The sequence below is a fragment of the Melospiza melodia genome, chromosome 6 (assembly GCF_035770615.1).
Source record: "Melospiza melodia melodia isolate bMelMel2 chromosome 6, bMelMel2.pri, whole genome shotgun sequence".
Classification (NCBI taxonomy): domain Eukaryota; kingdom Metazoa; phylum Chordata; class Aves; order Passeriformes; family Passerellidae; genus Melospiza; species Melospiza melodia.
In genome coordinates this window covers 48,940,028-48,954,652 of record NC_086199.1, presented here as the reverse complement: position 1 = coordinate 48,954,652, position 14,625 = coordinate 48,940,028, and the positions used below count along the sequence as shown (strand labels likewise).

Genomic DNA, 14,625 nt, shown 5'->3' with positions numbered 1-14,625 from the left:
CCCAGAAGCTCTAGTCTCTTTTGGAGTTACTCTTCCATAGTGCATTGAGCTTGAAAGGGAAATTTAGAGCATGGAATGTACTGTGCCATTACTGAATGTTGGTAAGAGAAACACCCTGGAGAACTGCAGAAACAGGGGAGCCTTTAAAATGAAATCACATCAGGGATACTTATGTTCTCTAAAACTGCTTCATTAAAAAAGCTCCTAATCATACTATGACCCCATAACCCACTATTGATAAATAATTTGATTATTTTAAACCTCATTCTAATTGGCATGTTTGCCTTTTTCCTAGCTGGATATATGCTGAGTACCATTCTTTTGGAAAAAAAAGAAAACCTTTTTCTGGATCTGAATTTTCAGTTACTGTTTGTGTGAACAGCTCCTCTGATTTCAGCATTCTTACTCACGTAAGTACAGTTTTACCCTGGAAAATACCAATGTGTTCCAAGCAGTAACAGGAATCAAGAACAAATATGAGAATAGGATTTTTCTCTTGTGTGCTGCTAATTCTGTTCCAAACTCATTTAGTAATGTGGAAAAAAATGTGATTGCTTGTCAAAGCACAGATGTGGTTTTTTTGTTGGGACAGTGCACAGAGCATTCAGAAGTGTCATGTTTAGCTGTGGGCAACAATGCTTAGTGTCTCAGCACCCAACTCCCACTGAATTTCAACAAGAGTGAGCAAACAACCTTCCCCTGGGCTCCAGTGAAAATCCTTGGCTTAGTATCCAGCCTGAGCTGCAGTTTCACTTGCAGGAAACAAGTGTTTTTTTGAGGTCTTTTGAGGTATTGTTTCCTGAAACAGCAGAAGATAATCTGAGTACACAGAGAGTGCTGAAAATCTGTTAGCAAAACATGTTAGTTTGATAAAGATTGTCAGGATTATTGAGTACAATAAACCTTTCCAAATCCAAGCCATAAAGAAAATATATAATCATTTTCACGTGCCAAGATACAATTTTATTGCTTCCCAGATAACACTGCATTTAGGCTTTTATTTAACTTGAGGGTACTGTAAAAACAAAACCAGTTCACTTTTATGACATTTTCCCTGCTCTATGTTAGTGGGAGAGGTGGGGATTTTTCAGAGACATTGCTGGCAATGTCACAAGATGTGCACCCCAAAAGCTTAGTGGTGCTGCCAGCAAGCACATGTAATTTCTGTCAGACTCAGCAATCTACATTTAATTATCTTCAACTGCAAGATGTAAAATATTGCACCAGGGTTCTTCCATGACCTTATAAAAATGGCACTGTTCACAGAGGTCACAGTTTTGCACTGCCTCCTGATGATTTTTACAAATGTGTTGAACTGCTGAAGTGTCTCACAGCCTGGGAGTCTCAAAGCTCCCCTCTGGATTGTTCAGGGTGTGATGTTTTACACCAAACCTTCCAGGAACCTCCCAGAGAATGCTGCTGGGGAGTCCTGATCCCCCAGTACTAGTATCCAGAACAAATTCTAGTTACAGCTGCTATGTACAATGCACTTCTTTTTGGCTTTTCTTTTTTTTTTATTTAATGAGGTGACAAAGAACAGTTGGGGTTGTATGTGCAGATGCTTTTGGAAATGACCATCCCAGTGCTTTGATAACTACTGGCTTTAGAGGCTTGGTTTGTGTTTTCACATCATCTCTCTGCTAATCTGTGTTAGTGTTATTGCACCTTCACAGTATCAAAAAGAAGTATCGGTTTTATTGTGCTTCTTTTCAAACCAGTACAGATAAAAACAACCAAACTTGGAGAAGTTGGTTATATAAAAATATACATGTAACAACTCACATTATACAGTAAAAAATAAAGCACCTATGCGGAAGACTTCCCCCTTTTTTGGAAGGGGAGCTGTCTCTAGAGTTACAGGTATAAACACACAAACCCAGAAGTTCAGCCACAAGAATCTGTCCTCTTAGTGGCAGAGGAGACAGAAGGCCCAGAGGGATGACATGTCTCATTCCTTCTCCATCACAGAGCTGCTGCCATTCACACTGTGTGAACAGGAGCAGGGCTGGGGTGAAGTGTGAAAAGCAGGAGATAAATTATGCTCCATGTGGCACAACTCCTCCCAGGAAGCAGCCCGGCCAAGGGCCCACAAACAGCTGTACGTTACCCTGCTGTGGAAGGAGCAGCTGCCAGGCTGGACTCTGCATCCCTGCCTGGGAATGCAGGGTCAGGAACAAGGGACCTGTGCATTTGCACACTGGAGCAGGGCCAGCAGGCTGCAGCAGCACTCACCCAACACAGCAACTCTGTGGAGACAAAGCTGGTATCAAACTCTTCTCTGGGCAGGAGGCTCAAAGGGTCACCTCTAAACTATTAGAAAAGACAACTAAATAACTTAAGTCTGATTAAACATTAGGGTTCTAATCCTAGGTGCATTTCACTATGGTAAAAGTGGGTATTTGAAGAAAATACTTGGCTATTAAAGATCTTTGCAATGTTTTTAAAAGTCCCTTTTCCATGCCAGGCTCTAACCTATTCAGAAAAGTTACCCTCTTAATTTTTTCAAAAATAAAACTCTAGTAACTAAAGATTGTATTCAACCATGTGAAAGGAGTAAAAAAGCTATTTCTATGTGGTTTCTGAGGTAATAAGCTGGCATGTTAAAAATAATCTTAATGCAAGTCATTCAGTTGTGAGTGTCCCTTGGCCATCTTCCCTCCTGGAGGGGATGGACACAGTGATTTCAGTAAGGTGGAGAAAAGATGTGTGGCACACTGGCTGACACACTGGATCATAGCTCATCATGGTTTCTCGTGAGGTCCTCCCCATAATTGGTAGCTTGACTTCCAACAAACATGTTCCAGTTGTCTAGAACTTCCTCTTTTGTTAGTTTTTGATCCTGGTAGAAGAAAAAAAAAAAACCAACTCTGTAAGAATATTTTCAGAACTAAGTCTAAGACACAAAGACACACCAGCACAGACTTGCAAGAGCCCTGGGAAACAGTTCTTCACAGCAGCAGACTGCAGGTTCAGCAATCATTTGTAGCTGCCTCAGTGAGTGAAATTTGGGCCTTAGTGGAAGACAGAAGCCCCACGAGCTTCAGGTAGGTCAAACTGCTAACTGAAAGTTCTTTGTAATGCCAAGCAGTAGGAACAGCAGGTTAACAGTGGATTACCTGGTGCACAGTTTTGTGGTTGGTTCATCTTCCTGACTGTAAAAACAAAAATCCTCTGGTGCACTTTGTGGAAGGTGGTTGCTTATGTTAGCAGTTTTCTGTGCTCAGAGCATTTTGGCTTTCAGGTTCCTCATATGCTGTCCCTGATCAGAGCTAGTGTTTAAGTGAAAGGTATGTGCTTGAATATAGAACTAAGAGTGGGTTTGCTACCCCTATATTTGAGTACAAGGGGTATCTAAATGTAACTTTATTTACCTCTCTTAGTCTATATTAACATACAGAAGTAATGACCACTCTTAAAGGAAAAAGAGTATTTTTTGCTGTGTTAAAATAAAAGCTGATAAACTGTATTGTAACACTTTGTAATTCTAACACTACCAGCTGAGATTGGGATGGAAACATTAATCCACCAGCAAGTCTAGCCTCTAAAGAGAAGTCTAGCCTCTTTAATCCATTAGCAAGTCTAGGCTCTAAAGTTAGTAGGAATAAATTCCTGCAAGCTGGTGTTTTAAAAAACCCACAAGACCCTATATAACTTCTTTAAAAACAACACTGGAGCACCACATACCTTGTCTACATCAGATTCATAGACTAAGTGCCTGGCTTCAGCTAGTGCATGGTCGTAGTCCTGGGGGAGGATCCAGTGCTGGATCTCATCTTTGTCCATCTTTCCATCCTTGTTGAGATCACGGAAATCTGAGAACTGCTCACGCTCTGTAATCACCCAGTCGGGCTCTGGTCCACCCTCCTCATTTGCAAACATATCAGCTGGAGAGGAAATAAGGGTCTTAATTGAGTCCTATTTACTTTGCAAATTAAGCACAAAATAAAGATTTTTCAGTGTTCCTCAGAGGAGACTGAACTTTTCATTCTTTGCACAGTGTCTCTGTACAGAAAGAGAAATGTGGGGTGTAGATGGAGTAGCTGCATCTTCTCTCAGGCCTATTTCTTCACTGCTGGTGATTCTGCCCATTCTCACAGCACCCTGTATCATACCTGTGCACTTCTGGTGGGCCTAACAGGAGAGCTAACATGTTCAAAGGCCATCATCTGAATTTCAGAATGAACAAAATCCTCAAAGGATCTCTGGCTGAACAGCAGTCTTAAGCTTTAGTGCTAGGCTTGGTCACATGGGGAGAAAGGAACTCAGCCATTTTATCTTGTCCCTGCCAGTAAATGTCTTTGTGGATAAGATCAGACTCCAGCCAGCAGAGTGATTACAGGAAAAAAGGCACAGGGGGAATTTAGGCAAACAAAAATTGCTAAATGGAACCTGCATGCATTTTAGAGAAGTCTTGTGTGAGAGACATTCAGCTTAGGAGATCAGCTCTTTTAGGCATGCAGTGCTGCAGCACATTCCAGCAGAAGACACTGCTCCAGGAAAGAGCTGGAGAAGTCAGGAGTCATGGTGCACTGTGTGAGGAGCCACAGGCACAGAGCACTGGTCACAGCCTGGGACCTGGGGAGGGAGCAGTGTGTGTGGCAGGATGCAGAGGTCACACACCCCAGCTGCTCTGCACATCACTCCTGTGCTGCATTTTGGGAGCCACAGTGGCAGCTGCTTTCTGCATAAACACAGCACAGCAGCAGTGATTATTCAAACCAATGTTCTTTACATCACAGGGCTTTCCAAATCATGAGTGGTGTCTCTCTCATCCTTCTGGTCACTGTGGCAAATCCCTTCCTACTCATCCTCAAGCCTTCCACTTCTCTATTTAGAATGAAACCTGCTTTGTGACACTACTCCTCTCCTCTCCAGGGCCTTCTGGATTTGGTTTTCAAGGACCCTCATGGATGGTGTGAGGGTCAAAGGCTGGCTGGTACCTGTGGGAAACACAAATGCTGAATTCCAAGGCAGGAGTAAGTACCCCTGACACTGGGCTGAGGCTCTCCATTGTCACTGTCCCCAGTGTCCCTGAAATACTCTGTTACCTGCCCATGCACAGTGAGAATTTAGTCCTCTCTGCTCAACATCTTTATAGGCATTTTGCTCCGCTGCTTGTGTAAATCTAAACCAAATTTTGCAAAAGACAAAATGGGAGCAAAGAAGGGAATGGAGGGTGGGATCATTCTATAAGTTTCAACAGATCCCCCCAACAAATACTCCATCTAGAGACTGAAATTTTTGGACTTCTTTTTGTTGCTCCTTATAAACTACCAAAGAAGAGATTTTGTTTTCTGTTGGTTTCTTAATCCCAACTTCATCAAAATTTAAAAAAAATACATCTGAAAAAGGAAAGTAGGAATATTTTAAGCATAGTTTTCTCAACTCAGGAAGAAAACTTCAGACAACACATTCACTTTCTTTTTTCATTTTTTAAAGTGCAAATTATATTGTTTATTTGAAGCAACTGACATGTCCTGTCAATTTGATTTTTATCATCCTTGCCAATGTGGGGTGATCGTGACTAGAACATTCTATGTTCCTATCTATAGAAGACAAGAAGAACCAGCATTCACATGGTAACAAATGTTGACAATTACCTTATAATTATATGTAGGTAATGTCACTGAATGAACTGAAATTACTGTGGAAATTATGCTGCTCTGTTATTTCAGTCATAGATGAATAGCATTCACTTTCTGGGCTAAATATAATTTACAAGGAACAGAACCCCCTGCCATTAATTAGTGTGTGTATATTGTTCCTGATTCTATGTGAAGTGATCTTTATAGCACCACTAGAAACAGAAAGCTTCATCCAACTTTGCACTAATGCCTTCTTAGTGCTACTTTCTGGATTTAAAACTCATCAAAATAGAATGGTATCATCAGTACAGAAGTATGGGCTTTACTTACTAATTAAACTAGGAAAAAAACCTAGCAGGAACAAGGTGAACTTTCTCTTTTTGCAATGGTTGATTCCCAGGTGTCTTGGATATTTGAGCACCATCCAAAACCATTTATTTGGGAAAAGACTAATTCATTTTCTCATCCTCCTGCATTTCTAAACAGTGCCTTCAAACAGCAGTTAACATGGTGCAATATACAAAGAATATCCCTGCCATGAAAAATATTATTCCAGATTCTCTTTTGTTCTCATATAACTCTTAGCTGAGTTAAATAAGAGCAACAGGAGAATTTTGTGTTGTGAAGCATGAGGAATTCTTCCTGGTCATGTTGCTATCTACCTAAAATGAAATTAAACTTTCTGGGTTGGATGGCTGGTATAAAATAGTTGAACTGTTCACTCTGGGTTGTTAATGCTGCTGCCAGTTTGAGAGAAGATGGAAAAATGGACTGGAAATCATATAAGAAACAAGTAACAACACTTACCAATGTATTCATCTTGATCCACAAAACCATCCTCGTTTTTGTCTATGTCTTCTAAGGTTTCCTGGAAAACAATTTTGCATGAAAGTCATCAAGAAAAAACTGAGAGCTCTGATCACCTGCCTTTGATAATTTAATGTTCTGAGGCCTTGACCTGCCCCTGTACACAAGTGAATGTAGTCTCACTAAACCCAGTGGGACTGTTGTTTGCACAATGAATATAAAAATATCCTTTCATGTTGAAAAAATTCCCTGTATGAATGAACTGCTTATGTTAGGGGCAGATACCAGCCTGCATGAAACACTCAGCTGCTGTATGTCAGCACACCCTCCTTATATTTTGGTTTAAGTCTGTGCCCCAAGATTGTTTCTTGATTCAATTTAGGAGCTGTCTAAGTGCACTTAAAAAGTCTTTCTTATGTTGAGACTTCTAAACCAAGTGAGTATCATCAAAGGCACCCCTTTCTGTTCCCCACTTAGCTTTTATGTGTGTGTCTCTTTCTAAACCCTGCCTGGAAAGGTGAGAGAAGCCTTCAAATTCACCCATAAAAGCAGAAACAATGGCACTGATTTTGCTTTGCTTACTAAGACAACAATGTTTTTCATGTGCTCAAACTCCTCTGGGTGCAGGAAAGCAGTGAACTCCTCACGAGTGGCAGCCAAGTCTCCATCCAGGTCTGCAGCTTTGAATCGTCTTTCATCTCTGGGCAGCATTTTCTTAAAACTGTGCTGATCAGTTGCATCTTGGAATTCTTCTGGATTTTCTGCAGACAAATCAAGATGATCTCAGAGGTGTTCTCCTTTAAAACATACTAGCAAAACAAAGCTGTTTGAGTTTAGAAATAAAAAGGTTTATTGCCAGAATAGCTATTGTTCTAAATGGAAATTCTCTTCCCCATGAAGTTTAAAACTCAGGGGTCAAATACTTGGTTTGATTTTTAAAGGTGACAGTAGTAGGAGGTAAATTTCTGAGCGACTCTTCTCTTACAATCCAGAATAATGGGTTTTGCAGTATTCCCTCAGAGATTTTTTTTATCTGCCTTTACAAGCACCACTGAGGCAATATTTGGGGTAGACTTCATTCACAGTGGTTTTCTTCATCTTTAGGAATTAGTATGATCCACACAACTTTTCAGTTTCAAGAAGAGCAAACCAAGGAAATGTGGTTCAGAAGGTGGCAGACTGACTGAAATTATCTCAGTGCTAGACCTCTGCTACAGGCAACCTAACAATTCTTTCCAGTTTAAAACAATGGCATTTTTTCAGAGTGTTCAGTGGCATAAAAGGAATGGTATTTGATATAATTTTTAAAATAGGATCGTTAAACTGACTTGAAAAATGAAAAATACTCATAACAATTTCACAATTCACATGTTGGGAGACAAACATATGTGAAAAAGACTGGGTCAGGAATTACAGATGGGAATTTTAAGTATTCATTAACACAAGCCCACAATGCTGCTCTCCAAATCTTGGGGCTTAGAAGAAGCAAAGACAAGGCTGAGAAGTGTTCCAGGGATAATTCTGCAGGGACTGTGTGTTAAATATTTCCTTTCACAAATGTAACAAACTCCATTTAAATCTAAGGTAGACTATGGAATTATTACTGCTACAGGAAGCTTGCTCTAGAAACTGCCTCTGTGGTAGGTAAATATTGTTTTCTCATTTCCAGTAAGTATAAATGGTCAATTAATACTGATTTGTTGCTCTGTCAGTATTGCCCTTTAGCTTAAGTGATCTCTTCTCCTCCTCTTCCTTCATTAACTTATAAAAGCAAAGGGAATGTGGAGGGGGGTGGGGGGAATTCAGGTATATTTTTTAATAAATGTTTATTTTGCCTGATTTGTTAAGGATTTTCATTTGCTGTTGATCACAGTCTGAAGCATGTTATTCTGCAAGAATGACTTTAATCAATAACTTTGCTGTAGCTTAGACACAGGCTACATTTTTAACATCTAGACTTGGGATTTTAGAGACTAAATTCACAAATACAGTTAATTAGACAATATATTATTTTTTAATTAAAGTACCCTTTTCAATGCTAAAAAATAATATATTTCTAACTGGAGGAGACTTTAATTCAGCTGTGTCAGTATATTTAATGATACCTCTACAAAACCTTCTGTGTGCTGGTGACCCATGTGCAAAGGGCTGCAATAAATAACTAAAAAGTGCTTTTGACCTCTGAGCATCCATAAAATTTAATGTGAGCTTCAAGAGTCCTCAATGTGACAACAACATCCAGTTGTCTGCAAGGCAAGAAATCATATTTTATAATCTTAAAAATCCTTGATCATACAATCTGTTCTCTTACCTAGATAATAACCATATGTGGCTTGCTTGTATTCTTCCCAGGCAATTTTATCATCCTTGTTTAGATCATAATCTTTCCAAACTTTGGCCACATTTTCATAGATGTAGCGTTTCTGCACTCGTTTAATCCAGGTTTTTAACTCCTCTGTTGTGATATAGCCATCTTTGTCATCATCTATTCTGTCCACAATCTTCCTGTAAAAAGAGATCAGCATCATTAAAACCCTACTGCATGTCAAGCCAATTTTAGTAATCTTCATCTGGCCCTGATTTTCCACAAAAACACAGTGCCCCAAACTCCTAAGGCTGTCCTACTGGTTAAGGTTTTCCTGCATTTTACACATCATATAAAGGAATGTGTCTCTGTTTGTTATTCAGCATTGCTATGAATAACTCAAAGGAAACTTGCACAACTAAAATTAGTGAGCAGAGAATACCTGGCTTTCTTTTTCTTAGGTTGTGCCTCCTGTCTTAGGGGCATCTGTTCTTCACTGCCTACAGGGAGTGGCTGTGCTGGCTCAGAGCAGGAGACACCTGTGGTGGTGCTGGCAGGGGTCACAGGATGAGGGAAGAGATGAGAATTTTGACTCCATATTTCAGACGGCTGATTTATTTTTTTATGATATATTAAAAAGAAAATTATCTATTTTATGATATATTAAAAGAAATGATATTAATATATTAAAATATGTATTTTATATATTTTAATAGATATATTTTAATATATATGTTATATCTTATATATATTAATATAATTAATAATAAATCATAATATATAATATAATAGTTATTATTTGTAATTTTATATGTAATATAATTTTAATTACATTATATTTATTATATATAATATATTGTATATAATACATAGAATATATTTAGTTCTAATATTATATATTAGAATTTTATAGTAATATTATATATAATATAATGTCAATATAATATATAATAATACAATATATAATATAATATATAATAATATAATATACAATATTATTTTATATTTTTAATATAGATTAATATATATTAAAATATATATTAAAAGAAAATTATTAAAACTATACTAAAAGAATAGAAGAAAGGATTTCATCCGAAGGCTAACAAGGAAAAGAATGGTGGACCTGCAATTGGTCATCAAATAGAAACAACTCACATGGACCAATCAAAGATGCACCTGTTGCATTCCACAGCAGCAGATAATTATTGTTTTTCTTTTCCTCTGAGGCTTCTCAGCAGGAAAAATCCTAGCAAAAGTATTTTTCAGAAAATATATCCACGACAGACAGCAACTTCACTTCAGGACAAAGCCTGAACTCAAACTTGCTGGAGGCAAGCAGAGCAAAAATCCAGGATTTGGTGGAGACCTGCACTTTCTCCTCTGGCTTTGCAGCAGGCTGACATCAGGGTGCAGTGAGTATGAGCGTGTAATGCTGGGGATGTACACCAGGTACAGCCTCCCCTTCCCAGCCTGTCCCTGCACTTGTTTCTTTTCCTTGATTCCCAGTGGAAATCAGTACTGCTGGTGCTGCCAGGAATGCCAGTTACTCACTAAAGCAGCATCAAGTCTGCAGCAGGTCTGCAGCCATGGCTGGAAGACTTGGGATTTTAGAGACTAAAAGGGCTATAAACCTCTGTCCTGTGTAAAGCTGCCAGCACTGTTGAAACCAGCAGGAGTGAAACATTCTGCACACAGCTGCAGTTCAAAAAAAAAAAAAAAGGACAGTGCTCTCTCTACCATTTATGTTCTCTGCAACTAATCTCACTGCAGTTAATCTCTCTGCAACTGATGAACTTCACCATTTTGGGGCCGAGCTTGTAAAACTGCCTTCTGTGCCTGCTCTTGGAATTGAGCACATCCACCTTGGCCCTCTGGCACATCCAGGCTGGCTTTGGGCACACCAGCACCCTTCGCCCTGCCCATGAGGTGCAGGGCCAGCCTGTCTGCAGGTGCCCTGTGCCTCATCCAGTGGCCAGCTCATGCCATGCCCATGGAATACTGAGGTGCCATTGCAATGCAGGGGGAAGAGCAGAAGCTGACCTGTCTAAATCCTGACTTGACACTCAGCAGGTGAGCTCCCTATACCTCAGGGAAAACAATCTGCACTTCTAAACATTCTTTGCAATTCCACATCTTGGTTCTCCACCAAGAAACCACATTTGGAACTGTCAAGTAGTGAAGCAATGTCTCTGCCCAAGCCTTTGTTACAGAAGTGGTTGCTGAAATATCAGCAGCAGCTTCTGCTGAACTTCAGCAATGTTGTGTGAGTCTGATAGTATCAGATTGATTTTGTGAACATGTTGTTTGAGTTATGGGGCAAAAAAGGGGCTGCTGAATTTCATTTCTGAATTAGTGAAGTGTGGATGAACTGACTAGAAAACCTTTTCTCTTCTGTATCCATTGCCAGTGGTCCCTTTCCCTGCATGAGGGACTATATTTGTCACCAGATTTTCCCCACAATGATTTAATTTCATTTGTTTAACTGGTATTTCTTTCTACTGTTAAGGTATTAAATGATTATGCTGGTAGCTCTTGGCAATGTGTAACATGAAAGAAGTCAGGTACACATTTTCTGTGTACCAGAAAATGCTTCATGTCTTCTCCTTTTCACCTGTTTTTATAGGTCCATTGCATCCACGGGCACTATTCCATCCCACTTCTCAGCAGAAGCTGGGGACAATAAAACAGTCTTGGGGACAATAAAACAAGCCTATAGGCTCCCAGAGGCACAGGTGAAAAGCTGTTGTGTGGACTTGACTTTTTACTGTTGTTATTATTGGGATGACCAATGTGCTGCCACATTTCCTAAGCAAGGTAAAATCCCTTATAAATACAACAGCATGCACTCTGGTTAGAGCAGCAGACTGTATGTTTCTGTTTTCTCCCAGAAATCATTTAAAAATAGCTTTTAATTAAATCTGCCTTCTTCCTAAGAGCAGTCACTTGTTGAGAAGTGACTCTGTTTGTAACCCACCACAGAAGTTGCCCCTAACAAAAATGGGGAGAAGGGGTTCAGCATGTGACTGTTAAACCACAAGATGTTTTTTTAATCCTCTCTTTACCTCCCTCCCAGTGTGCTGCTATCCAAGATTACAAGGTTGGGGAATGCTGGAAGTTATGGAACTTTCCCAAAAGTCCCCCAGGAGCCATATCCCTGATGCTGAGATGCACAGTGCTCACCCTCAACGTGTCCTCAGAGAGACACCTCCATTTAAAAGGTAATTATTGACTCTGTACTTTAATGTGCCTGTGTCACCCCTCCAAAGGGCAATCAGTGAGATCAATTAGTTAAAACTTCTTCCCTTGCTTTACAGTTTGTAAAAATCGTTTAAAAACATCTGTGTTGTTAAATCACATCCCTGACTGAATTATCTGTACCAGTAAGTGCAAACCAATATTAGGAGGGCATGTCCATTTTCGTGACACAAATGATGAGAATCTAGGTCATAGCCAGGTATGCTGAGAACATGGTTTCTTTTGCTCCTTCTTTAAACAATGAGGATGGAGTTGATAATTTCTGGTAATCATTTCATCTGTTTACTCACTGAGACATACAAATAGCAGTGACAGCTTTGAGAAGGATCAAGAGTGAGATCGCAGTGCTGCTGCTTATGGTAGGACTACACAGAAAATTAGCAAGTGCAACTCCCTGTGGAAGAGAAGGCAGGGGGGAATCTTAGTGAGAACATGGAGGGTATTTTAAGCTATCTTCTTTGTGGTAACTACATTAAAGGGTCTTTCTTTAACTCCTATTAAATTTAGTTCTGCTTAGTGATCTGGCTTCCTGTAGGTGTGAAGCAGGGAGAAGAAGTAAAGTAAGGCACGGTCCCTGCCCTTTGCATGGAAATAATAGCAGCTGAAACACTGTGAGCAAAGAAGGAACAAGTGGGAAGATGCTTGAAGAGCACTTGTAAACGTGGCTGTAGAGAAGGAATGGTTGAAACTCAGTAACACTGATGTGGTGTGGGCAGGTGTCCCAGAGGCAGGGAGCAGCAGCAGCAAAACCCCCAGCAGCAGGTCCAGCACAGCAGCTCCCTCTGACAGCCTTGCTGCTGTGAGGCCACAAAAGGCAGCAGGGAGGAACCCCAAAGCTATGGACTGCTGGCTGCTCCTTTGCAAAACCAGCGGGGTGGGAGAGAAGTCACAACCCAGAGCTTTGACCTGCAGCCACTCGGATGCAGGGTCCCACTCTGGGGTACAGAGCATCACACTGGGGTACTGTGGGGTTCAGGGCACTACTTTGGGGTACAGAGCATCACACTTGGGCTCAGGGCACCACTATGGAGTACAGGGTGCCACCTTGGGGTACAGAGTATCACAGCGGGGTTCAGGGCACTACTTTGGGGTACAGAGCATCACTCTGGGTTACAGAGCATTCACAGCGGGGTTCAGGGTCCCACACTGGGGTTCAGGGCACTACTTTGGGGTACAGGGCCCTACACTGCAGTTTAGGGCACCACTGTGAGTACAGAGCATCACAGTGGGGTTCAGGGCACTACTTTGGGGTACAGGGTCCTACACTGCAGTTTAGGGCACCACTGTGAGTACAGAGCATCACAGTGGGGTTCAGGGCACTACTTTGGGGTACAGGGTCCTACAATGGGGCTCAGGGCATTACTCTGGAGTACAGGGTCCCACTCTGGTGTAAAGCGCATCATAGTGGGCTTCAGGGCACCACTCTGGGGTACAGAGCATCACACTGGGGTTCAGGGCATTACTCTGGAATACAGGGTCCCACACTGCAGCTCAGGGCACCACTGTGGGGTACAGGGCACCGCTCTGAGCTACAGGGCCCCGCTGTCCCCTCGGTCACTCAGGCAGCCCCATGCCGCCTCCTCCGCCCCGGGCCCAGCTCGGGCCCTCCCCCTGCCACGTCTCCCGCCCGGGCCGGGCGCTCACCCCAGGCGCTCCCGGCTCTCCTCCGGGCTGAGCTGGTCGAAGCTCCGCGCCTCCTCCTTGCCCAGGAAGGCCTCGTGGTCGTACTGGAAGCCGGGCAGGTCCTCGTGCTGCGCGGCTCCGGCTCGGGCCCGCTCCTGCCGCGCCGTGGGCTTGCCCAGCGCGCCCGCCGCCACCAGCAGCAGCAGCAGCAGCGCGGGCAGCGCCCTCAGCGCCCCGCCGCCCGCCATGCCCCGCCGGCCCGGCTCGCACCCCGCTCCGCTCCGCTGCCCGCCACCGCCCCTCCCCGGCCCGCTCCGCCCCCGGGCCGGCCTTTGGCAGCGCGCCCGGCCCGGCCGCGCCACGTCCGCACGGGGCCCGGCGGCGGGGCCGGGGCTGCGGGCAGAGCCGGGCGGGCAGAGCCGGGCGGGCAGAGCCGGGCGGGCAGAGCCGGGCGGGCAGAGCCGGGCGGGCAGAGCCGGGCGGGCAGAGCCGGGCGGGCAGAGCCGGGCGGCCGCTCCATCGCCGAAGCGCCCCGAGCTCAGCCTGACAAACACCGCGGCAGCTCCAAACAGCGGCTCGGGGCTGTCCCGCCGCTGCTGCTCGCTCGTCCGGAGCGGCGGGTTGATGATGTTTGCTTCTGGCGTCCTAAATCGTTTGGGAAAAGACAAAAAGTGTGGTTTGAACACAAACAAACAAACTAACCCTGCACGCTGTCTTGAGTGTTGATACTCGAAAAGTGCGAGGGAAAAGGCATCATAGTGGGGTTCAGGGCACAAGTCTGGAGTAAAGGGTCCCACTCTGGGGTACAGAGCATCACACTGGGGTTCAGGGCACTACTGTGGGGTACAGAGCATCACACTGGGGTTCGGGGCACCACTCTGGGGTACAGGAAAGGTTGCCAGCACTCTCACAAAGGATATTTGTCGTGATGGGGTTGGTGTCACGATAAGGGAACCGAACTTGGGATCCTGAAAATGTGGGAGACAGGAAGCCCAAACCATGTAGCGAAAGATAAAGGTTTTGTTTGTTTTGCCTAAAGTGAAATTTATT

The 14,625-nt window shown here is 42.9% G+C and overlaps 1 protein-coding gene across 1 annotated transcript; it reads right to left on the bottom strand.

The window, feature by feature from the left end:
* Positions 1–940: 940 nt before the first annotated feature.
* Positions 941–13,823, bottom strand: RCN1 (reticulocalbin 1). Its single transcript, XM_063160555.1, has 6 exons — positions 13,597–13,823; positions 8,704–8,897; positions 6,975–7,153; positions 6,393–6,453; positions 3,685–3,884; positions 941–2,839 (listed from the first exon to the last, which is right to left on the bottom strand). The coding sequence occupies exons 1-6, from the start codon at positions 13,821–13,823 to the stop codon at positions 2,732–2,734; spliced, it is 969 nt and encodes a 322-aa protein (XP_063016625.1). The 3' UTR covers positions 941–2,731.
* Between the last annotated feature and the right edge of the window lie 802 nt (positions 13,824–14,625).